Source organism: Ptychodera flava, chromosome 18, assembly GCF_041260155.1.
Source record: "Ptychodera flava strain L36383 chromosome 18, AS_Pfla_20210202, whole genome shotgun sequence".
Taxonomy (NCBI): Eukaryota; Metazoa; Hemichordata; class Enteropneusta; family Ptychoderidae; genus Ptychodera; species Ptychodera flava.
In genome coordinates, this window is record NC_091945.1 from 30,327,850 (window position 1) to 30,340,274 (window position 12,425).

Sequence of the window (12,425 nt, forward strand, 5' to 3'; positions counted from 1 at the left end):
ATCCCAATTGGACAATAAACAAGGTCAAAAAGGATAAATCCAGCCCGAAACCGAAGTGTACATCTAAGAAAGATAAAAACTCTGAGAAATCAAGAGGACTAGTTGTGATACCATATGTTGAGGGCCTTTCGGAGAAAATGGCGAGAGTATTTCGCAAGTTTGGTTTCTCTACAGCTATGAAACCACACAGAACCCTACGCAACATCCTTGTCCATCCGAAGGACAAACTTCTTACCAACAAGAAAGCAGAGGTAGTTTATGAAATACCATGTGCTGATTGTCCTAAATCGTATGTTGGGGAAACAGGCCGCTCTTTTGGCGTACGCCTCCAAGAACATCAAAAGGAAGTCCAAAAATTTGAATCCAAACAATACACCCGTTCAACACGGAAGTCTTCAATGACAGATCAACATAAGTCAGCTATCACAGACCATGTTGTAGCCACCAATCACAACATTGCCTGGGAGGAGGCCAACATCGTGGACAGGGAGTCTGACAAAACCACCAGATGGATCAAGGAAGCCATTTGGATTAGACGGAGGGGAGAGAACATTCTAAATAAGGATGAGGGGGCCTACAAGTTACATAACATTTTTGATCAACTCATCCATACTACGCCCTCAACGGCAGCAGATAGCAGCTGTAAAAGATCGAGGCTGTATGGCTTGAGTTGTCAGTCTGAAGAAGCTGCTAGGTTAGCGGTGAAACGTAACTAACGTGGTGTGTTACATCTCTCACCTATTTCACTATGGATTTGTCAAAAAGAATCATCCATCTCATGTACCGGTACCTATCAGATTGAAACAACTGAACACAACTTGAGACTTTTGAACCTCTGCTTATTCTGATCCTTGATATCAATTATCCTGAAATGACAAGATAGATTAACAGATAAAATATCTAATAGTACATCTCAAGTTTTGTGATTGGGTTTTCATCCACCCTGATCAGATTGTTGTCAGTGTGTACCTTTACATTTATAAATAACGTCTCAAAGACTTATATACTACCAAAGCTAAAAATATTCTCAGCTAAAAACCTTATTCTCAGACTAAATTTAGTGCCAAATTTTAATCCAGTATCTTCAACAAGGTCAAAGTTCAGATGTGTTAGGTACCATAGAGGTGAAATTTAGGCACATTTTGTAATTGGAATCAGGCCTCCAGCCAATCAGGAATGTTTTAGGTTTCCAATTTGTTGTATTAATTGCATTTTCTTTAGCTTGTCAATGTGGTATTCTGTAATTACCCAGTATCAAATTCAGTGTTTGGTCAAAGGAAGGATCATGCACTGTTTTATCTCAGTAGGCTGCTTAGACTTTAAAAGATGGATGAAAAATATTAACATAGCCATGTGGAAGGGCAGTACATATGTATGTAGCCCTGCGTACAGGTCTGTGTGTTCCTGGTGTTGTACGGCCTCCACCACAGCCCTGCAACGGCCTATGGAGATAACTGGCAACTCTGTGGTCCGGATTCGGACCGCAACGAAAAAAACGGTCTTTTTGGACGAAATCCTGCTCTATCGGGGCAAAATCCTTTCCCTGCCTACCTTTACCTCCTAACCGACCACAGAAAGATACGATTAACTTCTCCTAACGTCCAAAACCGCTCATTTTCTGAAACATAATGTACGCGAAAAGTTGTTTACCCATAGAGTTGCCATTTTGAATCTCGCCAGTTACCTCTATGGACCATTGCAGGGCTGTGGTTGAGGCCGTATATACACCGGGAACACACAGACTTGTACGCAGGGCTAGACAAGTTTAATAGTGTGTGCAACATCTCAGTACGGGCATGTTGAGTGTTACACCTTAAACTGTAACACTTTTATTCAATGAAAAAGTGCGATGATAGGTTTGTTTGATACCAGATATGAATGTGCCTTGGGAATAGATTTTTGAACTCTCAAACTTTTACAATTCTGTTTTGATCTGCCGTTTGTGGGACTGATTTTTGTGAAATTTGAAAGTATATTTTTCTCCCCATAAGGTTGACACAAGGGATGGTACATTATCCATTTTGAATATCAAGTGTCAGTAAATATTGTGTTGTTTGAAATTGTTTCGCTATTACCAAATTTTGCATTATGACCCCAAATTTTTATTCTTGATTTCCAAAGGGACTGGTTCAATTATTTCTGTATGGAAAGTTTGAGTAAAAGTTTCAGACTAAAGCGTTTAATCATTTCACCAACATGATTTGAACCAATCCCATTGTTTTCTATGATAAAGTTGGACCTGTAGAGAGTGAAATGGGGGTGAAAGGGTTAAGGGACATAAACAAGGAAACTTTCAACATGGTTAGAGTAGAACAACAAACTGTATTATACAAAAGAAACAAAAGCACAATCAAAGTACTGCAGCTTTATACAAAGTGATATCAGCATAATAAAATTAATAGAAACTGTCTAATAGCCAGTAGTCATTACTGCTTATTTAAATATGGCGGCTAGTAACAGTATGTATTGCTAAAAATGAACAACTTTGTCATTCGTTATAATTCAGCTGTTACCCTATGTCAAGTATACGTTCAACTCTTCCCAGCTTTATGATGTCAGTATTTTCTGTTTATATAGATGACTGTGTACCACACACACTGCAATTGCTCCCTGGGTGATACCCTACCAGGTTATACATACAATTGACAATAGCACCATTCAAATAACCAGAAAATGAAAACAAATTTATTTGATTGATGGATTTTCATTCCAGCTCTGTCATACTTTTCTATACCTGCAAATTTAATGCCCTTTCTACAAATGTTGTATCATGGTTGTAATAACTTTCTTGCTGTACAAAAGGCTAAATATATCTGGCTAGTTTTTCTGTCAATCCAGGTAGGAACCAATATGAAATGAGGCATTACAAATTATTTTAAAGCTGTATATCATTCCGTGGCTTATGCTTGTTTTTAACTGTTGCGTGGATTTAGATTTGTTTTAACAAATTCTAAAATGAAATGTAGCAATATTATTTAGAAAGTTAGCCCAAATAGAGGCCAGAGTTGATCTGGTTAAGAAATAGATCTGGCTTGTAAATTATTTTGGGTTCTGAATACCACCTGTTGAGGGCTATTGGGTGAGTTCACTGAACTTCTATCATTTATCACTTCATTTACTGCCATTGTTGGTTGTGATTTGAATTCTCATCATCATTGCCAATGGTGAAGCAAGTCCAAGTTCAGTGAACAGGTATGAAGAGGTAAATTGCAATTTGGTGACGTTTACACAACCAAGAAATATGTAAGTGGGTTTTGATTTTCAGAGGACTGTGAAACTTAAAAGATTGAAACTCATGGAAAAAAATAAAAATAATACTGAAGATTTGATTCAACAACAGATCCTGATATTATCGTTACAGTTGTTATGTTCCCACACTGATGTACCATTGTAACGCTATTGGAGAAAGCGCCCTCACAGCTGTGTAATATTTTTTCCATATCAAGTGCAGCACATAGTACCCATATTTTGATAAATGTGTCCAATCCTACATCTGCTATTGTTTTTACCCCCACAATGTTTATCCACAAACTGTTGGCATCATTGAAAGCTGTCTGTACTGAAAATTATTTGAAAATTGTTTCTTTAGGCACCTTTGACAAAATTCTTTGTTTGTGATCCATGCTTAGGTAGGTTTTTTATGCAAAACGATGACTGGTATTAAAACTGAACATTATGTTTAAAGTATTACAAATCAAAAATAGCTATTTTTACACCCCATCCAAGAAATACATTGGAAATTTAGTGTATGCAATTACAGCGTTTTATTTCTGTTTGTTTCCTACACCATGCAGGAGGGTAGCGTTGAGGGGAAGTTCATGGTGAGGACAGCATAAAGAATCTAGTACAGCATCCAATATAAAAAGCATGTGCAATTGTAGCTGCAGTACAGTAGGTTGAGGTTTTGCCTGGGTATTTGGGTTGGACGGCAAAACTGGCCGACCCAAATACCCAGGCAAAACCTTGAGCTACCGTACTGCAGCTAGTGCAATTGGTGATTTCTTAACTTTCCCTGCACTGACTGTCATTCTGATGGAACAAAAATTTGAACAGATGATTACATTTTGAAAAGGAAGACATATCCAATGAAAGCTTGTATGGAAAGATTTGTCTCTCCGGCATACTGGTTACCCTCATGTGACCTTTATCAAGGGTCAGTGCTCATTGGTCAGTGTGGTCACATGATCACTGGTAACAGAGATTTGCTTGTTTATCTAACAAGCTAATATTTTAATGGGAAATCCCCTTCCATCCTAGTCTTTGAAGCTTTACTAAGGGGTGGACCATTTGATATCCTGGGGAGGGGGGTTTCGGGAAGATTTTCAAAAAATTTCCAGCAAATGTCAATGATAAAAAAAATCAGCCAGAGAAGGCTTGACAAAAAAGGTGGGAGAGAGGAAAAAAGGTAATGTACAATGGATCAGGTAAAAAAAGCTACCTCATCAATCTTCCAGACCTCCAGGATATGAAATGGTCATCCATAATTTCATTCAGTTTCAGTAAGATTATCAAAGCCTATCATAGTGTCACTGCTGCCAGTGTACAGAAAAGCTGGTGTTTTTGTCTTTTTGTGAAATTTCAGAAGCACAGAGATGAATGTCTAGCGATATAAAGTGTAAGACTTAAGCTCAAAGCAAGTAACTTTTATTGCAGTGCAATTGCTGTATTTTGATATGTATATGTTCGTTGCAGAGAAAGCTGACTGATCAGAAAAAGTCATTTTCATCAATACACTCTCCACAAGTAATTTTTCTCCATACTAAGATTACAGTAAGGAGTTGCAGCCTACATTTGTTTATAATTTGATAATCACCATATAAATTCCTGCAATGCTCTGTTGTGTGGAGAGTCATTGATAATCAATGAATCTAATTCAATTACGTTTCAATCGGGTTGCTAAAATTGAAACGTTTTCCACACGCGATGTAATAGTTTTTATATACATGAACAAAACAAGGAGTTTATTTTAACTTTATATTGAACTTGAGATCACTTTGTCCCACATAGTGTTGAATTTGTGAAGTGCAATTTACTGATGAAGTGCAGGAGTACTGAAGTGGTCATCAAGTGTTAGTTGTAATTTAAATCAAAGTCTTGCATTTGTGTCTAACATATAGCAGAAGTAATTTTCAAATTTATGCAATGTGAAAACTTATTATAATCAACACAGGGTTAGTAATTCCAAGTGTGTGCACTTCACTTTAAAGGTCACCATCAAATAAAAGTTGTCAAGTTTTTAAAATAGTTTTATTCAAATCATTAATAATTGAACATGAAATGCGAGTCTTGAAAAAGTGCACTTCACCTGCCTCTAATTTCTTTCAAGATCGTCAACCTATTCTTTATTCTGATGAATTTAAATGGTCATAACTAAGTTAAAAGTGCAGTGACACTTTTGCTCCTCAAAAGTATTCAATTCCATCCAGAGCCTGAATGACTAGATTCTGAACCATTCTATTATCTGGGTGAATGTCAATGTTTTATTTAAAGCAATCTGTGATTGTTTCGTTCCACTTCTGCATTGAAGAAAACCTAGGTATGCAAAATGTTGAGTGAAGGCAATGCTACAAGGATACCTATACTGTAACACTGCCCTGAAAATGATCACTTAGTGAATGCACACTCTGTTAACAGCCTCCTCATGCTGATTTGGTCTTAATTTTTTTCACCAGGCTTTGAAAATTCCCAGCAAGTAACCTGCAATAGAGCACTGGCTAATAATGGGCAAATATGTGATGTACTAAGCCAATGATACAAATGACTTCATGAGTACAGTCAATGCAACTAGCAATGAGCTTATGTAACAAAAGTCATGAGAGGGTGTTGATGTTTACAGTGAAATAACTTTTTCCTTTTATTGTGATATGCAACAAAATTTTCACATTCTGAACAGTATAGACCGTTAACAATCGCTGATATCCATAAGCACTAGGAATGAGAGAAACAGCTTCTTTCAAATGAAAGAAAACATTGAAAAATTTTTATGCTGAGATCTGGGCTAGGTTGTCCTGATGTGCTAGGAATTCTGGGTAATAGCCAGGCTGCTATTGTAACTTGCATTGTCACTGTCAATATAACTATATGTTGTTGTGCCATTCTGAATTTCTATCACTTGGTTGTCAGGCTAAATTTTACGGTTGATGATACAGTTGACTATAGATACATCAGCTTGTCATAGGAATGTGAAATAATTGGTCTTTACAACATAATCAAGTGAACAATGTGTGAATGCAGTAATTTGTAAGTGTTCTGCCTGTACTTATCCTTGAAAACCAAGATTCCTTGATCACACTAATGAGTTTTATCCACCTTTCAGCCATCATTAAATTTGCTTTTCTCTGATATATTTCTGATCAAAATATATCTTTTATCTCCTAAATTAGACATACCACATGAATCAAATTTATATGTATATCATATAGATAGTTTATTGTGAGATGCAATTATTTACAGTTTTTTAAATTGAGTTTGTACAAATATTGGAAAAATGTACCTTTAAAGTGTACTTTTTTGATTGACAAGGTCATCAATTGATGAGTTGCTCATCAGTGAACGTCACATTTGATGAATTTGTCAGTAACTGTTTAGTCTCTTCATTTCTAGGTGGGAAAAATCCAATTTACTCCATGGCATTCTAATTTACTGCTGTTCTTATTACTTTGTGAATCATTGCTTTGGTACTTGAGATTGTCAATCAATAATTCTCTTGTTCCCTGGAGTTAAATTTGTTCTTAGAAGAATTGGGTTCGCTGTGTTTGCCTTTCAGTGATGTTGTACTTTTTGGGGGAAATGATTGAATAGAAAGTTTGTTATAATCTGCTGTGTCATAGAACCAATCATATACTGACAAATGACTGAGCTAAAAGTTCATTTGATGTGCTTATTCCAAATAAACACTGCATGGTTCTGCAACATTACTGATTACACATATTAGGTTCTCTGACTTGCCAATAAGTAGCCATTTCCTCTAAATGGATTTATTATATCAAATGGTTAGTCACATTGTCACATTCGTGCAAAATTAAAGTGACCAATATATGTAAAGTCCTCAACTTGGTAAAATTGCAAATAGCAGGTCCTGTTCCTACAAAGGAGTTTAGTTGTCTGACAAGTATATACAGTATAACCAATCATATTTCTGAAAAATGACCAATCACATTTCATTAAATCTGACTTGATTATTTCAATAGCCAATCATGTTCCAGCAACATGACCAAATAATACTCTGACATGAGTATCACACACATACTGAATGGTATTCTTTGCTGTTGACCAATCACATATCATTAAATCTGACTTGATTATTTCAAGTAGCCCAATCATGCTCCAACAACTAACCAATTATGTAGATTAATCTGTGACTTGAGGACCACACATATTGAATCATATGGAGAAGGGAGGTTTTGGTGATTTGTGACACATTGCTTAGTTTGTTGTATGAAGCAAAACTTTAGTTCAACCACTATAAATGACAATAGAGGCACAAATTCTCAATTCAGTCAATAATATAGATTATTTAGTTTATTTGAATTTACTGATTAGGTTTGATATGTACCCTCCCCAGAGATCTCTTTGAACATGACTTGACACACTTTTAAATCTGTACATCTTTTTTGCGGCAGCCCATCTGGCTGCTGCTGTATCACCTCAATATCAATGCATATCACCATAATTATCTCATCATAAAACGTCACCGTGTCGCCATATTGTAAACAGTGGAGTTTAATCTTGCAAATCATGTAAGTTTAATTCCATATTTAACATGTTACTTGAAAGAATTGATATAATGTTGTTGCAATGGAAGCAAAGCCTTCATTTTTCGGGAGACAAACTCTGGTTCTAAATGCAGCTGAAGTTTCATAAGTAAACATGGCTGACACACCCCTATACCATATATGGATATATATGCAAATTTGCAGTGACCCAGTGATTTTGATGTCTGTATGTGGCAGAAGGATGAGATAAATTTAAATAAGGTAAATGCACTTTCAAAAAAATCAGGGATAAATACCTTTGGGTAAATACTACCCCCTGCTTCATTTACCAAAGATTGTCTGTTACACAAACCTAGTTTAAATATTCCCTAAAGACCAGTTATCTTCCAATCAATTCCATCCAATCCAAATTCCCAAATTTGCTGTTTTAGGTGTGTTTATTCCTGTTGATAAAAAAGCAGATTACATACACAATATACTTCACAACTCACACAACCACCCTATTTTGTGGAAACCTTTGTATTGCTTCATCTGAACTTCCTGGTCTTATTTTTCCAAGCCCAGGCTGATGGAAATTGTAATTCTGGCAATGAATATGTTAATCCACAGATGACCTCAATTGGGTGTAACCCCAACTTAACGGTTATTTGGTTGGTTTGTTTGGTTGGACTGGTTCATTTGGAAATAGGGATAACAGGCTAGAGTATCAGTAAAGTAAGTATACAGTAGTAATAGTATATTAAATAATTTCTTGTCGGGTTTTAAACTGTAAATAATTATAACACAGTGTTTATATGCTTTAAATGTTTTGTATATTTACTACATGACCATATTATAATAACATAAAGTTTTTATACCTTTTCATAAGTCACTGGAAAGTTAGGGAGGTCCTGAGGGTAACAGGGGCTTATACTCTGTTAAATATGGTGATTGGAATTTGTACATGTATTGCTACCGTTTCATATTTTGTAAGGAAATATCAGCCCATATCAGGCTAAATAATTTTGTAAGAAAACCAACTTATAAACATTATTAGTAAAATCATGTTTCCATGTCAGGTTGGTTTTCCTTTCCTTATGAGAATCAGCCAAGGAGGTGAAAAGATATGTTAAACTTTTCTCAAGTTTTCTACGGCCTATAGCATTGTACTACTATTTTCTAGCTGATCCTTGTACCTCCACTTTTACAATAGATGTGATGTGGATGCCGTACTATACTGCCTCAATCAGCTTGCTACAGTGAAAAATTTTGGCAGTCCCAAGTAATTTATTTTATTTATACATACATAGAGATCCCAGTAGAATGTTTATAATTTATTATAATTATTAATAAGTGTACCTCATAATTTATGTACCGGTATGTGCAAATTGTCCTATGTTATCGTACTTAAAATTGAGTAATAAAAATTGATGTATGAGAATCTATAGTTAGTAAAACTAATAGAACAAAGGTTAATGAGCTCACTCCTTCCGTAGCATCATGAATTTCAAGATTTCAAATTGTCTTTTACATGCATTATGAAGCAAACTTAAAGATGTTTGATTACTCCTATCCAAGTATTTTGATTATCCCTATCAAAATATTTCACAACATATAATTGTATAACATTGCTTTTTTGTCACATAAATTTATGATGCTTCCAAAATTAACATGAAAATGTAACATTTTATTTATGATGAAACTGCTCAGGTATATAAATTGTTACATTTGTAATATGTTTCTTTTGAATTGCTTCGAAGTTTCTTTTGAATATATGTTCTATTTTACTCTGAGAGAAGTTTTTGTGTTGTGTTCAATCTAAGAATAATTAAAACAAAATTTCAATGAAATGAGATTATTTTCTGAATAGGTGACAGTTCATGTGCATTGTATTCATACAGGATGAACCTGCTTAATTTTATTCAGTCAATCTAGACCTTTCTGATTCACAATGTTTGGGTACATGGCTGCATGACAGGTTTCTTGTCATCATTATGGTCAAATTCCAAGTTTGAAGGGAATGACTGGAGTTTGACTCTCCTTATAGCATAACCCACAAAGATTTGGCTGTGTCAATTTTTGATCGTATTCAAGATAAATCAGGCAACATTCATGTAAATTGTATTATAAATAAAACTGTTATCCTGTGTTCATGACTATATGTCTTGCAATTACTGAAAACTTGATTTCATGGTTTGCTAGTTCTTTTCAAATTCTTCACCAGAAATTTTTAGAAACTGCATGAGCAAACCACTCCCCACAGAGCAATCAGCGCTATGATTTTCTGTGTCATTGACTGAATTTTCACAGCAAATTGACTCCAAGTGTACCATAGTTTGTTACATGTGTTCTAGAGAATACAAATAGTAGAGTTCCGTGCATCTTTTGCTCTTGTACATCAAAGTTTGACAAACCATGTACAATCATGTCAGTGTGATTTTATTGAGTTAATTTTTACTGAGAAGCTGTCCTCTTGTTTGGAACGGTTCACTGGCCATGCAGTCAAGTCATAATTCTTTCACTTTGAGTTGTGATAAAATCAGCCGTGATAACTCCATCAATCTGTGTGACTATTTGTAGAGATGTCTGAGGTAATGTGGACCCCATGATGTCTTCATGAATGGGAGTCATATTTTCATTCTCTGATGAGGAAGGACCCCATATAGCGTTGCGTGTGAATACCAACAAGTATATTAAATTTAACTCTGTAATGGTAAGCAATTGACTACCTCTATGGTTTTCATCTTTGGAAATACTTCCATTTTTACTTTCTTCAGCCCTTTGGTAGACCAAAAAGAGACTGATGTAGGCATAACAAGAAAATACTGGATCAACACATGAAGGACAGACAATGATTGTAATGAAGAAAATGGCTTTCACTGGCAGTCCCTCAAATTCCACCATGTTGAATGATTCTTTAAATTTTGCACACAAATGTCGATGAACTTTTTCTCACTGTGCCATCAATATTAGAGTGAATTTTTATGGATGTTGTATAGAAGGAAAGAAAATGAAATTGTAAATATTTTCATTGGTCAAATTTGAAATGAGAAGTGTTAAAAGCAAAATCAACATTTTCTATTCAATATTTTCAAAAAGTAAAAACAAATTTTACAAGGAAATAATTGACTTACTGGTAAATGTAAACTATATGCTGATTGATAGTTTTCATAAAACATCTGGAGCAAGAACTTGAAAGCGTTTGAAACACAAACCAAAAAATTCAAAAGAAACTTGAAAAATCAACAGTGTACTGACAAATAAGTATTTTGATGATCCATAGTAGATGCGTTTAGAAGATGCTTTAAAAATATTATGAGAAAGAGAAAAACGAGAAAGATCATAGACATATGATTAACAGTTGAATATAAAAATCTACCATCTATTAATTATTGATGAGTCGAATATTTCTTGTGCAACACATTTAGCTTATACCTTAACCCTTTGAGCACTGTAATTTTTCCCACCAAAATTATAGTGTGCAACATTTTACCAATTTTGTGAATTTTTCTGTAACTTTTATGACAATTTTGGACCAAATGAACATCACATTTTATTGTCTTCAGATTTTTATCAAAATTTTAGCAAAATTTAGAAAAAAATTGACTACCAGGTAGTATATACAGTATTTTGATAAAGGCGACGAAAATTTACTTTGGCGCTCAAAGGGTTTAAGTAACTCAGTCTTGGATGAGTAATAAAACAGAATAGGAAATAATATAAAAAGAAATAAACAAATACAAAAGCCTATGAGAGGAGAGGACATTTAAACTGTAATTTGTTTGTACTATGGCATTACATATAGAAAGACATAAACTAGCAATGCATGCCCTCAGTGGCTGACTTTGAATAAAGGTAAAGCATAGTGATGTTTCATACTGCAAGATAATTTCACTTACTAAGGGTTAGATTTACTTCTCAGTGGTTCATTCTCAGAAAATTCAATCCTGAATGTATGTATTATACATGCATATATCTCAGACATGCACATATACTTTATTTGATGTCAAGCTTAGCAAAATTATTTCTTTACCGAAAATTGTCATTGAACTTTTTAAATTTTAGAATAGAGCTGCTTGCAGTTATAGATTTGATTAAAGGAACATGTATACTGTCACCTGTTCCAACTTTGCTACAGTTACCATGGAAAGAGAAAATCTAAACACAGATTTTAAGCGGGTTGCTGCTTTTTAAAAACAGCGCCCTCACATGGGCATTTTAAATACCAAGAAACACCCCTTGACCAGATATGGGCATATTTAGATTACAGGTGACTGTGTACCTTTAATATAGCTGCACACGCATGGTAGTTTTGTTACAAATTCTGTCCTATCGAAAACAGTACGGGTCAAAGCACTTCATAAAACCAAGGAGTACCACAATGTGTTATCTGGCCCTTAGTATTTATAGAATTGTAGCAAAGGAATTTTGACATCAGAAAGTACAGTAAAATCAAAACAGCAAATTAAAATTGATCTGAAATACCAGCTGTCCATCAGTAATTGATAAAATTTTGTATGTCACTGCAAAACTTCTAAAATCTCACACTGAATGAGTCGATCACCAGGGAACATCACCTGGCCAGCTGTTTCATTGAAAGATTGTACCTTTGTCATAATATTGTAAATTTGTTGTCAGTGTTTATTCTGACTGTAAAGGAAGATATATGCTAACATAATGCTTAAGTTTTATAAGAACCACAACTTCTCATCAGTTGTGATTGACAGCTCA

The 12,425-nt window shown here is 34.8% G+C and overlaps 2 protein-coding genes across 3 annotated transcripts in view; both read left to right on the forward strand.

Moving 5' to 3' along the window:
* The window catches only part of LOC139117353 (diacylglycerol kinase beta-like), a 281,533-nt gene that overhangs the window by 14,806 nt on the left and 254,302 nt on the right, over nucleotides 1-12,425 (forward strand). The window contains exon 1 of one of the 2 annotated variants that reach the window (XM_070680372.1): nucleotides 8,411-8,429. The exons of the other annotated variant lie outside the window; for it this stretch is intronic. The gene's annotated coding sequence lies outside the window, so the exon portion shown is untranslated. Of the gene's footprint in view, nucleotides 1-8,410; nucleotides 8,430-12,425 lie in introns of those variants that run through there. 2 annotated transcript variants of the gene reach the window in all.
* Nucleotides 138-716, forward strand: LOC139117709 (uncharacterized). Its single transcript, XM_070680951.1, has one exon. It carries the CDS (start codon nucleotides 138-140, stop codon nucleotides 714-716), a length of 579 nt encoding a protein of 192 aa, XP_070537052.1.